At 34.5% G+C, this 18,724-nt stretch overlaps 2 protein-coding genes across 3 annotated transcripts; both read right to left on the bottom strand.

Annotated features, from left to right (window-relative positions):
* Nucleotides 1-11: 11 nt before the first annotated feature.
* On the bottom strand, nt 12-8,323 carry si:dkey-68o6.6. Its single transcript, XM_678043.9, has 10 exons — nt 8,091-8,323; nt 6,290-6,434; nt 5,920-6,024; nt 5,668-5,801; nt 4,321-4,498; nt 3,910-3,965; nt 3,212-3,281; nt 2,902-2,957; nt 2,375-2,456; nt 12-461 (listed from the first exon to the last, which is right to left on the bottom strand). The coding sequence occupies exons 2-10, from the start codon at nt 6,429-6,431 to the stop codon at nt 148-150; spliced, it is 1,137 nt and encodes a 378-aa protein (XP_683135.3). The 5' UTR covers nt 6,432-6,434; nt 8,091-8,323; the 3' UTR covers nt 12-147.
* Nucleotides 8,324-8,410: 87 nt separating this feature from the next.
* On the bottom strand, nt 8,411-15,690 carry si:dkey-68o6.5. Of its 2 annotated transcripts, XM_021471425.3 has the most exons (10): nt 15,613-15,690; nt 13,729-13,913; nt 13,426-13,617; nt 13,184-13,288; nt 12,701-12,852; nt 12,545-12,592; nt 12,186-12,363; nt 11,769-11,815; nt 11,305-11,386; nt 8,411-9,130 (listed from the first exon to the last, which is right to left on the bottom strand). In XM_021471425.3, the coding sequence occupies exons 2-10, from the start codon at nt 13,898-13,900 to the stop codon at nt 8,775-8,777; spliced, it is 1,332 nt and encodes a 443-aa protein (XP_021327100.2). In that variant the 5' UTR covers nt 13,901-13,913; nt 15,613-15,690; the 3' UTR covers nt 8,411-8,774. The 2 variants fall into 2 exon arrangements, 1 of the variants encoding a protein (XP_021327100.2); XR_012400967.1 differs by lacking the exon at nt 11,769-11,815.
* Between the last annotated feature and the right edge of the window lie 3,034 nt (nt 15,691-18,724).

Here is an 18,724-nt window from a genome sequence, read left to right as displayed (position 1 = left end):
ATGACCAAAACTGAACTTTTTCAGGATGTTTTATTGAACTTTCAATTATTTTTGTTTGTTTGAACTTCCATTAGTTTACATAAAGGGGTGTGGTTTGATATCTGTATTGCATTGAACCACTAGAGGGCGATCAAAGGACCCAGAGCTTCAATTTTTATGACATGTGAGGTGCTCCTGGTTATAATGTGGCAGAGAGTCATGTAACTGCTTTTCTACCAGCTTCTTTAAAGTTGCATCGATTGATTTTAAGGTGTCGTTAACAGTATTAAACTGTTTAGCCAGAAATTCAAATAACTGCATTTGGCCTATTTCCTGAGTGTCTTCTGGTTCAACAGGGTTCTGCCATTGAGCATGAGGAGAACTGAAGCCGAGCAGAGCTACTTCTTCTGTAGGTTGAACTGCCTCCTCTATGACCGAATATCCTGCAGGCTCTGAAGCATCATTGGGGTGTGCAGGAGAATCTTTGTTCAAAAGGCAATGATGGAGAATTAAAATATATCATTGCAATATGACGAGTAACAACATAAGTATAAATTGACTCCATGCATGGAACAACTGTAATTTACATAAGAGAAACAGACAAATAGAGAAACTGTAGGTGTGTCTGAAATTGACTACTACCCGAGTAAGTACTACATTTAAATTTTAATTTACCACATGACCATTACAAAAGTATGTTCTAAATATTATGAATGTAAATAGATTGGAATTCTGATGTACTACAACCATTTGTCATTATCACATGACCTACCCACTGCATTTTTGTTTTAAAGACAATGATCATGCTGTGATGTCAAGTTTGCAATTCTATAAATAAAATAGCTTGTGTGTCTGAAGCATAAAATTAACATTAAATTTTAACTGGCCACTTTATAAGGTACACCTGCCCAAATGCTCGTTAACGCAAATTTCCAATCAGCCAATCACATGGCAGCAACTCAATGCAATTAGGCATGCAGACATGGTCAAGACGATCTGCTGCAGAAGAATGGGGAAGAAAGGTGATTTACGCGACTTTGAAGGTGGCATGGTTGTTGATGCCAGACGGTCTGGTCAAAGTATTTCAGAAACTGCTGATCTACTGGGATTTTCATGCACAACCATCTCTAGGTTTTACAGGAGAATAATCCAAAAAAGAGAAAATATCCAGTGAGCGACAGTTCTGAGGGCGCAAATGCTTTGTTCATGCCAGAGTTCAGAGGAGAATGGCCAGGCTAGTTCCAGCTGATAGAAAGGCAACTGTAACTCAAATAACTACTTATTACAATCGAGGTCTGCAGAGGAGCATCTCTGAATGCACAACACATCAAACCTTGAGGCAGATGGGCTACAGCAGCAGAAGACCACACCAGGTGCCACTCCTGTCAGCTAAGATCAGGAAACTAAAGCTACAATTTGCACAAGCTCACCAAAATTGGACAATAGAAGAAAAACGTTTCCTGGTCTGAGTCTCGATTTCTGCTGTGACATACGGCTGGTATGGTTAGAATTTGCCATCAGCAACATGAAAGGATGCATCCATCCTGCCTTGCATCAATGGTTCAGGCTGCTGGTGGTGTAATGGTGTGGGGGATATTTTCTTGGCACACTTTGGGCCCATTAATACCAACTGAGCATTGAGTCAACAACACAGCCAACCTGAGTATTGTTGCTGACCATGTCCATCCCTTTATGACCACAGTGTGCCATCTCCAGCAGGATAACGCGCCATGTCATAAAGCGTGAATCATCTCAGACTGTTTTTTTTGAACATGACAATGAGTTCACTGTCCTCAAATGGCCTCTACAGTCACCAGACTCAATCTAATAGAGCACCTTTGGGATGTGGTGGAAGGGAGATTCACATCATGGATGTGCAGCTGACAAATCTGCAGCAATTGCGTGATGTTATTATGTCAACATGGACCAAAATCTCTGAGGATTATTTCCAGTACCTTGTTGAGTCTATGCCCACGAAGCATTAAGACAGCTCTGAAAGCAAAAGGGGGCCCAACCCGGTACTAGTGTGCCTCAAAGTGGCTGGTGAGTATATATACGTTTTTGTTTATTTTTAATTTTCATTTTGAGCTGAAATCAGTATAATGGATGGGCTTCTATTTTTTTTTTTTTTTTGCCATGTGTATAAAACGAAAAATTTAATACTGACAGATTTTTTTTGTATTTCATTTTATATTTTCTATACTTAATGGTATATTTGAAAGATTGGATGTTACGTAGGTTAACAGTTATCTATAACTATTATTTTTCTATTTAGTAGCAGAAATTTAAAATATATCCTCCAACTTCTGTCACAATACTACAAAAAAATTGGGAATTTAAGAAATGGGAAACAGAGGAAAAACTGCATACAGAGGAAATGATGAGAAATACAAACCTTTATCATTGTGAGTAGATTCCACCTGTTGAGTGATCATTTTGCTGACATTTTCAGTTGAAATCGTAAAATCTCTCCTGTTCTGTGTAAAAAAAATAAATGACCTTAATTCAATAAAAGGTTAATAACATTTTGTATCATTTACTCACCCTCACGTCACTCCAAACCCATGAGACATTTTTTCATTTAAGAACACAAATCAACACTCCATTCCATCAAAATTCAGCATTTGTTAACATACGTTGATTAGTGTTTATTACAAAAAGTGTTTAAAAAAGGGGGTTCAACAGGACACCAGGGTGAGTAAATGAAAAATGTATTTAACAGTATTTATGTACTTTTTAGTAACAAAGATTTCAAGTTTAGGGTAATTATTTGTTTGTTAGTTGTTGTTTTTCTGCATATATTAAGCTTGTTGTACATAATGTCTTCAGTTCAGGAGAGAATCAACTTCATGCTAAAAATAACCCAAAAATAGGTTAAATACATACAATAAAACTGTTTAACAATGTGTAAATAAATCTCACCGTTTTAACTCTTTCAGCAACAGATACAGACTCATCTGAAGAACTGTCTGTATGTGCTAGAAAAAAGATTTTGAGTCATTACATGTGAATAAACAAATTAAAGTTAATTATATATAAACATTCAGCAACTCCTTTATTAAAATACTAATATTCATATTTATATTCTCTTTCTAGTGAGTAGCAGCAACCAAAAATGTATATATCCATAACATCTTAGTCACAATTCTACAAAAATTGGGTATTTCAGGAATGGGATACAGAGAATATAAAGAGAAAAAGGCATATAAAGGAAAGGACATGTAATGCAAACCTTCATCATTGCTAGAAGATTCCACCATTTTGCTGACAGTTTCAGTTGAAATCACAAAATCTCTCCTGCTCTGTGCCAATAAAAACAACAACAACAACAACAACTTTAGTTTGATCAAAGGTTACTTACATTAAGTAATCATTTACTATAAAACCTATAAGAAATGTGTTCATTTAAGAACACAAATGAAAACACCCTAATTTACAATATCTGTTATTTGTTCAAATACATTCATTTGTGTTTAGAAGATTACAAAGTGTTAAGGGTTTAAAAAAAGATGACAAATATTTTAGTGTATACAAGTCTATATTTTACAGTAATTGTGTACATTTCAGTAACAGAGATTATGAAAGTTTAAAGTGTAAGGTAATCATTTGTTTTTTTTGCATACAAGTTTTCTATATGCCGAAAACAATGATTCAAAGATGATTCCTTGAATTTATTTTCACGTTAAGTGTTTGCAAATTTGTTTATTTGGGCTGAATTTAAAACAAACAAATCAAGTTTAACATTACTAAATTGAATTTGCTTGCTTAAAATCAACACATAAATTGTTTGCAACAATTTTGCAGAAATAATTTTTTTCAGTGTACATAATTTCTTTAGTGTTTGGAAGGAGTCTCAACTTCATGCTGAAAATAGCCCAGTAAAACAATACATACAACTAAACTGTTTAACAATGTGTAAATAAATCTCACCGTTTTAACTCTTTCAGCAACAGATACAGACTCATCTGAAGAACTGTCTGTATGTGCTAGAAAACAAAAATTGAGTCAGTACATGTAGATAAATTCAAATTAATAATATATAAACATATATCAACTCCTTCAATAAATACAGAGCTGTTTAGCAAACCCAAAAAGGCATCCTGGACTGGTTAATATGTGCACTTATATTAACATTGGCTTAATATTTGCACCATCATTGTAATATGTGCAACAAACAGTAGGCAAAAGATAATGGTAGACATTACTTTTGTGTGAAGTAGTTGGCTTTTATGAATTGATAATAGCTGGGTATGACATATATAGGGGGAACATGCATGTATTAGCTTCATTGTTTAATAAAGCTCTGGTTGAAAAGACATTCATTTCATTCATTCAACTCACCTGTCTGGGTTGTTTGCTTCCGGAGTATTTCCCCTTCATTTCTACACACATGTACTTTTAGAGTTTTGGAAAACAAGCTTTTCCATGACTCTGGGAAATCTTTTAAAGAGTTTAATAATTCAGAGGTCATAGTTTCATTCTGCACAGTGCTTGCACTGTCTCCATATGTCTGCATCATCTATGGGAAAATGGTTGATAGTAATTTTAAAAACACTTCAAAAGTCATTTAAGTAACCATAAACATATCAATTGATACCCTACAGATTTCTATACAACACATTGGCTATTTTAAAGGTGCAATATGTAAGTTTGACACCCAGTGGTTGAACAATGTATTACATTCCGGGATGAAAACAAACGCAAGAGCAGGTTGCCAGATTGAGGAACAGGAACGAGTTTGAGTGACGAGCCTAAAGGCTGATTTAAATAGTGTTCTAAATAAAAGTAACGGCACACGACAGAAGGAATATTTTCCATATTAAAAGGAGCTTTTGTTCTAACCAACATCTCGAATTGATATATTAGAAATGGCTTCTATTTCTCACAGGTGAACAAGAGGATAAACTGACAATGATCACCTTAAGTTATCCTCATGTGCTTTATTCAATGTTAAATGCTAACAATTTAAGTTTGAATGGCATTTTAAAGGACATTTATTGCCTAACTACTGAAAGCAGCTGCAGATAGTTTACTTAGATGTATGTAAATTTCTGTCGTGTTTCGTCTGGTGCAAACAGCCAAACTGCTTAATGCAAATCTTAGCACATAGCGTGTTGTTAGGACACAGGCTACAATTTAACCTGCTTACCTAATGTTTACATTTGTAATATTTATACATTTATTACTTAATAACCTTATGTTAAACTCTGAATCTGCGTCTCATTTAGAGTCTGCTACTGTCCACCAAAGGTTGCATTTCGATCACAGCCACTTGCTTTGAGAGCCTTTCTAAATGAAACACACTATTTTCCAACAAGACAACCCGGAGTGCTGAAATATAATTGGCAAAAGTGGCAGTGGGTGGGTTAAATAACCAAATCAAAGACAGCGTTCCAGCACATAACACACATGCTCAAAGCAGAGTAACTGACTTGAGCATAGTTTTACAGATAAATAAGAATGTTTCCTTGGCATGTACCTTAATATCTGCAAACATATTATGGTATTTTTATACTTAAAAGTCAAAAACTTACATACAGCACCTTTAATTACAACACAATATAATGTTATGGCACTATATACAAGAAATACCTGTTAAAACTACTAATAATATCAGTCTCCACAAGCATGACTGAAAACCAGTTATATATTAAAAAAATGTAAGTATGCAAAAACTGCTCTTCTCACATCCAAAAGCTCTTGGATTGGAAGGCCATCACATCGGATGCTGTTTTTCCACTTCTTGCTTCTTTCCCTTCCTCCAAACTTCTCAAAGCCGCTCGGCGTAAACCACCGGCCTTCACTGAAGATACACTCCTGAACTACAGAGGATAATTTAGTTTGAGGCACTACTGGAATGACATTTGAACTTTAGTGGATCTTGAATAATGTTTCAAATATTCTTTAAAAGGAGACTTGTACATGAGCATCTGCACCTACTGTCATTATTATACTTCTCCAGATTCAGGATGCCTTCTTTATCCCCACATGTGACATCAAGTTCACGTTTCTTTTCAATTGATTGTCTTGAAAACTTGGTGAACGCTGAAACAAAGGTCAGATACCAAAGATTACACAATTTCAGAAAGGTTTAAAAACAGTATATTTCAACTACGTTCCTGGAGGACCACCAGCTCTGCACATTTTTCATGACTCCTTAACCAAACACACCTGATTGAGATCATCAGCTTATTAGCAGAGAATGAAAGACCTGTAATGGCTGTGAGAGTAGACATCTAAAACTGTATGTTGGTGGTCCTCCAGAAATGTGGTTGAGAGACATAGTTTTAAATGAATGTCTCTAACTTACAGGTTTGTTTTCTTGTTTTCTTTCTTTTTTTACTTCTGTTTTCTCTGCTGCCCTCACTCCAGCTCTCAGATTCAGTGCTACTCTTTGGATCCCATTGAGATGCTGATTCAGACTCGGTGTCTGTCACAGACTCTTCATCCATGTCCTGTGAAAAACTCACAACATTATGCATTTCTCATGAAAACTGTGGTAGCACTTTCCATGAAGCTTTCCAAGACCTATAACTCCGTTCATAATTATTCATAATCATTCTTTAATTGATCAATTAACTTATGACACGTTTTAAAACTGTGGGAGGAAACCGGAAAACTTAGGGAAAACCCATGTGAGCATGGGGAGAATATGTAAACTCCACACAAAACGACCATTGGCCTGTTAAGTATTTAAAGTAATGTTCCAGCTGAGGCAACAGTGCTAACCCCTAGGCCATCATGCCACCCTAAAAAGGGAAAGGTGGAGGAGTAGAGGTGGAAGGGGGGATTTTTCAAGTCGAAGATAACTAAAGTAAGAAACTTAGAAAAATATATAAACGTTATATATTCACCTTATTCTCCGCCGACGAGCGGGCGCAGACATTTGAATCTTTTTGGATGACTTCCGGTCTCACTCACTTCCATTAATTTTTTGACATTAAAAACTGCTCGTTACGCTGCTTGATGTTGCAATTTGATATTTTATTATTATATTATTCTACTTGGTCTGTATAGTCATGCAAACATTTGTTTGTAGAGCAAGTAGTTTGACCATTTTTTGCTGTTTATTATTGCTAGTCATTTCTCCCATAGGCGACTGAATCAAAAGTTCTAAAACAATTGCGAAAACAGGCGCACTTCCGCATTTTAGAATAAGGTCAATAGTAAGAGAGAAATAATCCAATTGGCGAACCATGCGCTAATGCAGGACCAGCCGTGATCAATCATAAGCAAGTTTCTCTCTTGAATTAGTTTATAAATTATGTAACTATGGCATAACAATGTTTTAACATGGCAGACTGCATCCTTTAACATACAATCATGACTGATTAATAAATTATAATTAAATGTGCTATGAATATGCTTTGAAAAATTAAATGCATCAATAATTATTCATAACACTATTATAAACGTAGCTATAATATAGCTAGTCATTATAATATAGCCTAAGGATTGTCTTTAAAGACTGATTATAAATGAGTTAAAAGTTCATTGTAAGCATAAGCTTCTTAGAAAGTATTATAGATTTTTTTTTAAACTCACTGCTTACATTTGTGATGATTCAGTGAAAGTGGAATAAAATGTAGGCTAGTATAGACTACAATAGAAAATATATCTTCATAAAAAAATGTTTTACTATTTGTTTTAAATTTTTCTAATAATCATGTTTAAATCTAACTGTTAAAAAGACTACATTTGTTGGTTGGTTGAACCCATGTATATGGGATCAATCTAATCAATAGGTTTTTATAACAACGTATTTATATTTATTCATTAAAACTTCATCTTTCTACAAAGATTTTACACAGACACCATTATATTTTACTGTAACTTTTACAGTATTACTGTAACGGTATAAAGTGGACTAAATTCTTTCTGCCTTTTTGTTTGTAAAACAAGCTGCCAAAATCTTTGGAAATACTACATACACACACACACACAAGGAAACAGATCTCAACATTCAAAATTACTCTGACCCTGAAATGAAACTGAAAGTGGCTTCCTAGACTGATGCTTTTGTATCTGAGTGACAAAGTTTAAAAAGAAAACAGATCACAAAATTTAAGTTAAATGTTACCAATTACTAATATCTACAACAATATTCTTACCTTGCTGTGTCTTCGACTTGTAGTTTTATTTTTCTAGATCTTCTTTTAGCAGAGTTACGTACACATGCATACACACATCTAATCTGCCCTCCTTTTGCACGCTCCTCCTAACCACTCCTTTCAGAAGGTCTGACTTCCTAGTAAACAACTTTAGTGGTATTGCAACAGAAATCAAAGAGACATTAATGAAGGAAAATACACACATATATATATAAAATGCCATATCAATTCTTGCATTTGAATTAGGTTTAGCATAAAATATGAGGGAATTCAAATTTCAGTGCAGGGAAAAAATGAAATGAAAATAAAAATCAAAGAAATGTTGTGGACTAAGTTTATTTACAATCGGGAAGGCTGATAAAATTTAATGTCGGCTTGGAAAAGCCTCAAGTCTGTAGGTTTACAAGTCGAATTACAGATTAATAACGTCCTTACAGTAAATAGTGAGATAAAAATGTTTCAGAATGTCATGTTTTAATGCATAACCAAAAAAGCAAATGGTTAAAAAGACTGCTTTCTGTATTGACTTTAAAAATAATACGTGTATGACTATAAAATGCAGATACATAACTTTATATTGTAACATCTATGATATACATTTCATCAATCTACTAACTTTTTCATTTTGTTAAAAACTTTAGTCAGTCATTTCAATTCCAATCATCTCAAGACAACGTCTGTATCTTACTCCTGCTTGACCAAGCAATTAACCTGGGGGTGTTCTTGAAGAGCAGGAATCCCCCTGTTAGACTCTGGCAGAGAGTCATGTGACTGCTTCTCCACCAGCTTCTTTAAAGACGTATCAATTGATTTTAGAGTGTCGTTGATGGTATTAAACTGTTTAGCCAGAAATTCAAATAACTGCATCTGGCCTGTTTCCCGAGTCTCTACTGGTTCAATTGGGTTCTGCCATTCAGCAGGAGGAGAAGTGAGGCTGAGCGGAGCTGTTACTTCTTCTGTGGTCTGAATAGCCTTCTCCATGACAGAAGGTACGGCAGGCTCTGGAGCATCAGGGGGGTGTGCAGGTGCATCTTTGTTTACTGAAAAACAGGGAGTCAATGAAAACATATCATTGCAGTATGGCTTACAAAATGAATAGGTATAAACTGACGATGCAATGAACAAATATGCTTTATAATTTATTTCAAGAGTTCACACTCAGATTGCTTGATATTAATAGCAGGCTTGGCATACTGTCCCAGGAGAGAACCCTGAGCTTGGAGATAATTGAGCCCAGGGCTCCCACCTGGTCTACAAGATTAGGTAGTTCTTGAGGTAGTTCTCCCCATGGTAAAAAAGGATAAGGTGTGGGTGGCTTGGAGCGATTGGACTCTTAAAAAATTGAAGATAAGGGAGTAAGGCAAGACAGATTACTTATTGTGAGTTTGAAATAATCTGATTGGTTTACTAAAGATTGCAGATGAGAGACCAGCTGCCATGAATCATATCACGATCTCCTCTCGAAATTAGTTTGTGAAACTTCACATAATAGGAAACACTGAAAGAAAGAAATAGTGTAAGGGGCAGTTCACACAATGCATTTAATGCCTTTGCAAAGCACTTTTTTCTATTGTTTTTCATATTAAAACACATTTATGGATTTTTTTATGAATTTCTGATCATGATCACCACATTTTTGGACTACTGTAACTTTTACCTGTAACCAATCAGAAGAGAGACATACAACAATTGCAAGTTTCTGTTTACAGGCTCTCAGTGCTTTAGAGCTTCATTCAAACCAGTCTGAAGCATTGCGTCTTGCGATTTTATAAGCAGACACATTCGATGCGAACAAGCCCAGTCTGTTTTTACCTCTTAGCCACATAAAGACTATGGCGGAATGTTTGGTGTAGGGGACGAAAGTGAAGAGCGTAGGGTAGTCGCTGAAAAGCGGGGCGAAGGTGCATGTGAGGACGGGGATTGGTAAAATGAGGTGCCAGATCAGATTTTTAGAGATGCCAGGTCCAGAACCGGCTTGTTCTGGCAAAACAATTAAGCTCTCAGTGCTTTAGAGCTTTATTCAAACCAGTCTATAGCATTGCGTCTCTCAATTTTAGAAGCAGACGCCTTTGGTGTGAACGAGCCCAAGCTGTTTTTAGGTCGAGTTGTTACTAAACGTAACAAATGAATAACTGCACAATGGCGCCTAAGAGACAATAGTGTAAACAACGCTCCTATTTCTGTGTCCATGTTGTTGTTTACAGTGAAGGCTGGTCTGCTGTCTTCCGGTAGCATTAAAGACATGTGTTATAGTCATGAGATTGGGGCTTGACGAATAAGGGAAGGATACGCAACGACACAAAAGCCTCAGTCAGGTAGTGAATCTCAGCAGCCCAGCCACCGTTTTCAGATGACTCCGTTTTTCCCCCTATTCACACTAAGACGGAGCAGCAGCTGAGTTTAAGCGACGAAAACGGAGCGTTTTAGAAACGTTGAATCCGTTTTTATTCTAAAACGCTCCGTTTTTGGCGCTCGAAAACTCCGGCGTAGTGTGGATGGCATAACTGAAGCACAACTAGGAAATTTGCAAACTAAAATGCATTAGTGTAAACGGGGCCTTAGCCACAAAGACAGAGTGTTTGATTTTGTCGAAGAAAATAGACAAATGTTCATTGTCTATCAGTTGACACATAAACAGAAACTTAACAGGTACTTTAAGCTAGTAACCCGATTAAAAACTATGAATAATTGGTTACCATTCATTTATAAAAAAAAAAAAAAAAATCTATTCAAAAGTAAAAACAAAATATGTCCTCCAAAGTCAATCATATGTGTATACATATACATATATATGAGAGAGAGAGAGAGAGAGAGAGAGAGAGAGAGAGATTTGAGATTAACAAACTTTATTTTGCTTTTTTAAAAGGGAATTAAAATACAATCTGCATTACATACTTGAAAAAAACATTTACATGTTTTTTCTTTTAAAATAATTGAGAAAAAGATAAGTTTTCTCCTATAGCAGACCACATCTTTTTATCTGAATCCCAGATATATTTTAATCAATCTATAATAATTAAATTCTAGATGTATTCTAGCCCTTATTATACATTTAAAAAAACAATAGAACATCTAACTCAATACTTTGTTTTATTTTTTCTTTCTTATTATGTAAATTGTTACATTGAGAGAGAGAAAGAGTCAGAGAGAGAGAGAGAGAGAGAGGGGTGTGTGTGTGTGTACATATACAGAGAGAAAATGACAGCATACAAACCTTTATCGTTGTTAGTAGATTCCACTGGTTGAGAGGTCATTTTGGTAGCAGCTTCAGTTGAAGTCACAGATTCTCTCCTGTTCTATATACAAGAGAGAAATGATACTTAAATTCTGCAATCATTTACTCGTCATTCCAAACCCATTAAAAACTTGTAAAATCTTTAGAACACTCAACTCAGATAAAAAAAAAAAATGAGTTCAAAATAATTTCATTTGTGTTCAGAACATTATGAAATGCTTTAAGGTATTAAAAGAGAGTGAGTAAATGATGATCATTTTAATTTTGGGGTGCGCACATTGGGCAATATGCAAGCACAGTAGTTATGCACCTTTCAGTGACAGAGAAAAAGTAAAAGGGTAAAATTTAAGGTAATTATTTGGGTTATTTACATAAATTACATTGGTTGTACATGGTGTTTAAGTTGAGCTCCTTATAGTCATCATTGTATAACTAAATCTCACCATTTTAACTCTTTCAGCAACAGATTTTGACTCATCTGAAGAATCGTCTGTATGTAAAAAAAAAAAAAAAAAAAAAAACCACATACATTAACATGGTTAGTTAATGTAGATGAAAAAAATTTATTAATAAAATTTAAGCCTTCAGCAACTCTCAGAATAAAATACAAAGCTCTTTGGCAAACTAAAGGCAGACTGGCCGAATATTTCCACAACAATCCAATAAGTTCCAATAAACGGCAAGCAAAAAAAATAAAAGGTACATATTTTTTGTGTGTCTGAGAGATGATGTTGTCTCCTATGAGCTGATAATAGATGTGCATCATATAAAAATGAAAACATGTATTTATTAACTTCTCAGTTCTATAAAAGTCTTTCTGGAAAACGATTTATCTGAAATGCAGATTCATTTCAACTCACCTGTCTGGATAGTTTCCTTCTGCAGTATTTGCTCTTTGTTTCTACACACAGTTACTTCAAGAGTTTTGGAAAACATGCTTCTCACAGACGGTGGAATATCTTTTAAAGAGCTCATTAGTCCACAGTTCACAGTCTCATTTCGCGCCGTGGTTGCACTGTCTCCCTCAGTCTGCGCTCCCTATAGGAAAATGGTTGTGAATTTAAACAAATCTTCGGATTGTTTCTTAAAAACTGTTAAAAGTCATCTATAAAGTAAACCAGGTAACAAAATATCAATTGATAATCTACAGATTACAAACCAACAGAAGTTGAACTACAACATAATATGAATGATTTGGTCTCATGTGCAAAAATAATACCTGTTGAGGCGACTCCCTCAAGTGTCCAAACTCTGAAAGACAGTCATTCTAATACAAACAGGAGGGTTTATTTAAATGAGACGATGATACATTCACAGTTTGCATCTTCATTAATATATCAAATAAATCCTGATCATACACTGACTACATGCTCACCTTGATGAGTTTCATTAGTTGCACAGGCCGAGGATCGTTTGACAGCTTGCAGTGAATGCTACGCTTCCACTTCTTGCTATTCGCTTTTCCTCCAAACTTTTCGAACTGCCAGGGTGTAAACCACTGCCCTTTACATAATATACACTGCTCTCCTTTACACAGAAAAAAATATGATACAAAGATTGTAAATCAAATGCACATTATCTGAATAAATATATATAACAATGTTCAATTGACGAGTGGCTAGTAACGTTGGAAAACTACAATCCACAGTGGCTGGTGATAAAAAAAAAAAAAAAAGTTAATATCAAGCCCTGATAGTTACCTTCCTAATATATGAGAGTTTGATGAATTATCCACCTTCATTCATTATACATAATTCTAATTTGAGGTTTGGTGTATCAAAGTAATCAAACATTCCGCCAGTATTGTTAAGGAAGTGTACAAAAATTTTTTAAGTAAAAGGTATTTCACAAAACGTACCCTTTTCATACTTCGTTCTGTAGAGACTACCTGCCATTTTCCCACAGTAAACCTGCAGCACTTTCTTTTTTCTCATCTCCTTAAAGGCATCTGTTGAATCTAGTCCTTAAAAAATAATGGACAAACAAAAGAATATTGTTGCAGCATATATTAATGCAGAAATCGATCTAAATTACGGTCGAAAACACAGACAATATTGTTCTAAACAAAAAAGGAATTAACAAAGAGTAATAAATACTTACCCATGCCATTTTTGCTATTGTTCTGCTCATTAATTCTGGATATTTGGTGTGAATTTGGCATCCTATTGGAATTTTTCTTGAAGCTTTTTTTCTTTCTTATTCTTTTCTCATCAATGAATTCAGTATGTGGGTAGTTTTCCTTCAGCTCACACTTTGCTTTAGCCTGCTTTGTTCCAGATCCACCATTCAAGTCTATGGGAAAAATGGTAACATTTTAACTTATTTGATTGGATCTGATAATAAAAAAATTAAAATAATAATGTCAAAACACTAGTCCTATTAGCTGATGCAAGGAACACGAACCTGAAAAAGTGTAGTTTTTACTTTTGTTTTTTTTCTTTTTGTTGTCATTTTGATTCATCTTTCTTTTTACTCCTTGTTTTCCCTTGTTTACCATCATCTCCATCAGCCGGTCAAAGTCTGTAAAGCGGGCCGCCACATCCAGGGCTGAATCTGTGAATAATTTGCCATCCATCTCCTGTTGACCTCTAAACACATAATGCATTTAGTCGTGGGTTACAAGAATATACTGGCTGAAAATTTTATGATAAGAATATGAAAAATAAAACATCTATTAATATTTTAAGTCCACAAACAATAGTAATAAAATAATTTAAAAAAATGGCCACAAATATTTTTATAATTTTTTTTTTATGTTGTGAGTTCCTTACAAGCCTACAATTCCTTATGGCTCACACCAAGCACAAGTTATGTGCTTTTTGTATACGTTATTGATTAACTGTTATATACCAATTTTTACTGTACAAAAACAATATTACAAATGGGTATTTGCCCTAACATGCTCCCAGCTTTTCAAACCATATTGCTTTAATTTAACAAGAAACTCAAAAAATGTGACTGACTTGAAAATGACGACAGTATGTTTTTAAGAATTTGTGGCTGACAGTACTCATAATAAAATAAACAATAAAAATCATCAAGTTTGTAGCTCGCTCTCCCTCAGTTGATGAACTGCATCAAGTATGCGGGACAATTTATTAGCAGAGTTAGGGAAAGTTACTTTTGAAAGTAATGCATTACAATATTGAGTTACTCCCCAAAAGTAACTACTTAGTTACTTTTTATGGTAAGTGTGTTATGTTACTTTTGCTTTACTTTTGAATTACCTGGCTGAGGTTTGATCTCTTTCAGAACTTGTTTTTCTTTTCTTTTTTATTACTGGGGTTTTGCAATTAACAACACATCGTATAACCTACACCTACATTTACCTTTTAAAAAGCACACCAAAGACAATATTTTAGGATGTTAACCCCAGAGCTCTACATGCTGTAAAAATAGATTATTGAAGGTTTAAAGCAATTTGATTGCTCCTTTTGTACTATTTGTCTTAAGTATAACCACTGTCCATAGAGACAATCTCTTTTCGAAAAATTAAAAATAAGGAACACATTCTCTCATTGCCTGCATTGTTCATTGTGACTCTTTTAATTTTAATTCAGCAATATATTTTTAAAAGCGAATTAACTCAACTAATAAGTAACTCAAATATAATTATTTTTTTAAACGTTAGAAATGTAATATTGTTACGTAACTCGCGTTAATGCGTTACCCCAACATTTATAGTCTTTAATATATTAGGTTATGTGCTTGCAAGCCGTTGTTATCAGTTATTGTCTCCTGACTTTAGGTTTAGAATTACATTTTCGGGCAATTGATCCAGCAACACCAGAGTTTTGCCCCAGGAATGCGTTTAAAGTTGCAAAAACAGTGCCAGGAAGACGCCACTTAAACCAGAACTTCCTCTCGGAAAATTTGGAAGCCGATTCACCCTAACAATGCAGTCTTAACCCTTTTTTATTAATTCGTACTTTTATGCACTTATGCCAGCGCGTGTTAACGCCATGTTATAATGTCGTGTACGTGTTTACGTGAAAAAACTATAAGCAGTGTGCAGAAAGATGATAAACAAACAAGCGCATTCTTTGGATATATTTTTTAGCAAACTGATTTCCTTGATTAAATAGGCCCAAATTCGACACAAAGCTAGAAAAACAATTGTAGCAGTTATCAATCAGATGAATTTCATGAATTAAACTAATATAAATAACGTAGCTAAATAAATGGTATTTGGAAAACGGTTTATTTCCATCCATGTATAATCTATTGCAATGTGACTAATCAATACAGCAAAAAAAAAAAAAAAAACTAACGTAGTTTCGTAGTTACCTGGCTTTCCAGAGAAACGCTGCCGTTTATTTTGAATATTCCTCCGACAGCAAACTGTTACCTGTTTGGAATGGTTTCAATGACTGAATGAATGGATCCCTGCATAGAACGTGGGAAGAGCACGTGGAGGGGGCGTGTTTGACGGAAGGGAGACGCCAACGCGTGGTATTTCCATGTAACCCTCAAATACTCAAATGCATAAAACATTTTTTTAACCTTTAACGCGTTCTTGTTACTCTGTAATACAGGTTTACATGTTTTAGCAAGTTTTAGTGGCGACACGAGAAGCAGAAATTCAGTAAATCTGTCCAAACAAATACGTGTCTGATGCCGTGTAGGGTTATGTATACCCTTCCATTCCAAACGCAACCATACTGATCATGTTTCCAAAATAGTTTAATATCGTATTATAAATTCTGGTCAAGCTCACAGAATCTGATGAAAGTATTGTTTAGTGTTGATTCTTATGTCCAATTTCAATCAAAAATGTTGAGGCAAACTATTACATTTAGCTAAATAACCTAAAGGTAAATGACCAACACATTTTAAAGAACTCAAGTTTCACAATTCACACAGTACCATCTGGCTAGTTTATTGTGCCCTCTACTGATATGCTAATAGCACTAATGCCCCATGCCAGAACATTATCACCTGGCCAAACAGAAAAGCCCATCAAAAATGTGGAGTGGTTAAAGCCACTGACCCTGTTTTTTTTTTGTTTTTTTACCCTAAAACGGAAATTCTGCAATCATTTACACATCATTAACTTGTTCCGAAGCAGTTTAAGTTCAAAATAAGACATTTCAAGAGTTTACACAATAGACATCTAAACTTAGACAGCTTGGCTAAAATAATTAAGGGTAAACTTGGGCTGTCAGTGAAAATGTAATGGACATCTAAGAATAGCCCAAAACTAGTCATCAAATAGACAGACTTTTATATGTGTATGTTTGTTTCTGTTTATTTCATGACTAGTCTAATTTTGGCCTATTCTTAGATGTCTATAAGACACTGACAGCCCAAATTTAGCCTTGTTTTAGCCAAGACGACTATGTTTAGATATCTACATCTTTTCAAAACAAAAAAATGCTTGCTGTGCTGAGCTCAGAAGGTCCTCTAGCCCGGGGCTCCCTTCCATTTCACTGGATGAGAGTAAAGTCTGAGCTCAGGAAGGTCTCGAGAACTCCCCTGTAATATGCTAGGAAAAAAGGGGAAGAAGTCAGGGTAGATGAGGGAATTCTTCAAGAAGGTACTGGCTAAGGTAAGGATATCTGACTATGTGTAAATCATAGCTCGCATCTTCTCAAAATTAGTTTATAAATAAACTTTACTTTGAAAAACATTTATTTAGAACATAATGAAAAACTTTAGTTTGAGACTATCCTACAAACTCAAAAGTTGGACACAATTAAGAAAATGTAAATTAGCGCTTAATCTTTTACAGGTAATATTTATAACCAATCAGAATTAGTATGCAGATTGTCAAAATCTGATTATCAATATGACACTTATACATATACGTTCCTTTACTAAAATAACCATGTAAATAAACAATTACCATCCAAAATCAAACAAAAAGTGTTCCGGGGGTAAATAACGTGACAGTGCTCTATGGGTAAGGGATTCATTAAAATAAACAGCAAAAATCAGTCCAAGGCACTCGAAAAATGTGGAAAAAATATTAAAAAGCTACGTTTACTTTACTGTTTATTCTGATGAACAATAACCATGTTTCAATAACAAATTTGAAATCAGTTAAATCTAAGGTAAGTTGAAATGATTTGGATACCTTGACTCTACAAAAAAGTTTAGCCGCTTTATTTTTAGACCTTTTATTTTAACCAAAGTTATTTGAAACCCCACACATTTTACTTGAATTTAATATTCTTAGGTGTAGTTATTTCTGAAAATGTACATTTATCAAACAACAAAATCAGAAATTAATTCTTGATGCTTTATATTGTTTACAAAAAAGATTACATAAAATGTAATCAAATACACAATAAAATTACAAACTCCAATAACTAATAATACTGCAAAACATTTTCCATGCCTTACATAAAAGGCGTAAGTTTATTTATAAAAACAAAAAAACAGAATGCCAAGGATTAAAAAACAACATAATTCTGCAACATTAAAAAAGTAGGTCTTAAAAGTGAATCATGTAACTGACTTTTTTATTTTATCATTATAATTTTTTAAGTAAATAACCTATTCAAAGGTTAGCTAATGGTTAGCTTCTGAAAAAGAGTGCAAATATTGGCCTCTGTTGGGCTTTAAAAATATTACCCATACCACATATCATCTGTAGGGCAGTGGGACAATTAATGTAATCCATCTCATTTACATTATAATGAGTTAAACTGAACATTTAAAGCTGTTCAGAAGTTCACTGTATCTTTGAGAAGTACTTTGATTAGTGGCATGTTATTGAATAAAGAAGATTTTATGGATCTCCTCCTCAAAGATTTTCTTCATTTTGGTGCCCAACTGACCAAACTTATCGCCTACAGAGAGCAAGAGAGAACAAAGCACAAACCAGGCAAAACATTAAAAAACAAACTTCAGCTCATCATGTTATTTGTCCAATTATCATTGGAAATGCACAAGATGCAGATATAAATATGAATTAAAAGTTTTTCTGGTGATATATTTATTATGTCTCATGTGTTTCAATGAATCTTACCCGATTAAATTTCCTGCAGTTGCTGAAAATGAGCTGGATGTCAGAGACAAACTCTCCAACCTTCTGATACTTCTTACTTTCCAACTTCATTTTTATTCTGTCCAGCCACAGTGGTTGAGATATTAACTCAGAGTATCTGTTCACCTGGAGGGACATTAAATTATTTTGTCAAATTACTTACCTTATTTAAAAAAGTTTATGTGCATTTAATAAAACTAAATTCTTTGATAATGATTAGTGACAACATGTGCATGCAGGTTGTTGAGGGACCAAAAGTAATTGGACAGAATAATAATCATAAATCAAACTTTCACTTTTTAATACTTGATTGCAAATCCTTTGCAGTCAATTACAGCCTTGAAGTCTGGAACACATAGACATTAGACGCTGGGTTTCATTTCTGGTGGTGCTTTGCCCTCTGAACCC

The sequence above is a fragment of the Danio rerio genome, chromosome 3 (assembly GCF_049306965.1).
Source record: "Danio rerio strain Tuebingen ecotype United States chromosome 3, GRCz12tu, whole genome shotgun sequence".
NCBI lineage: Eukaryota > Metazoa > Chordata > Actinopteri > Cypriniformes > Danionidae > Danio > Danio rerio.
This window is presented reverse-complemented; position numbering and strand designations above follow the sequence as displayed.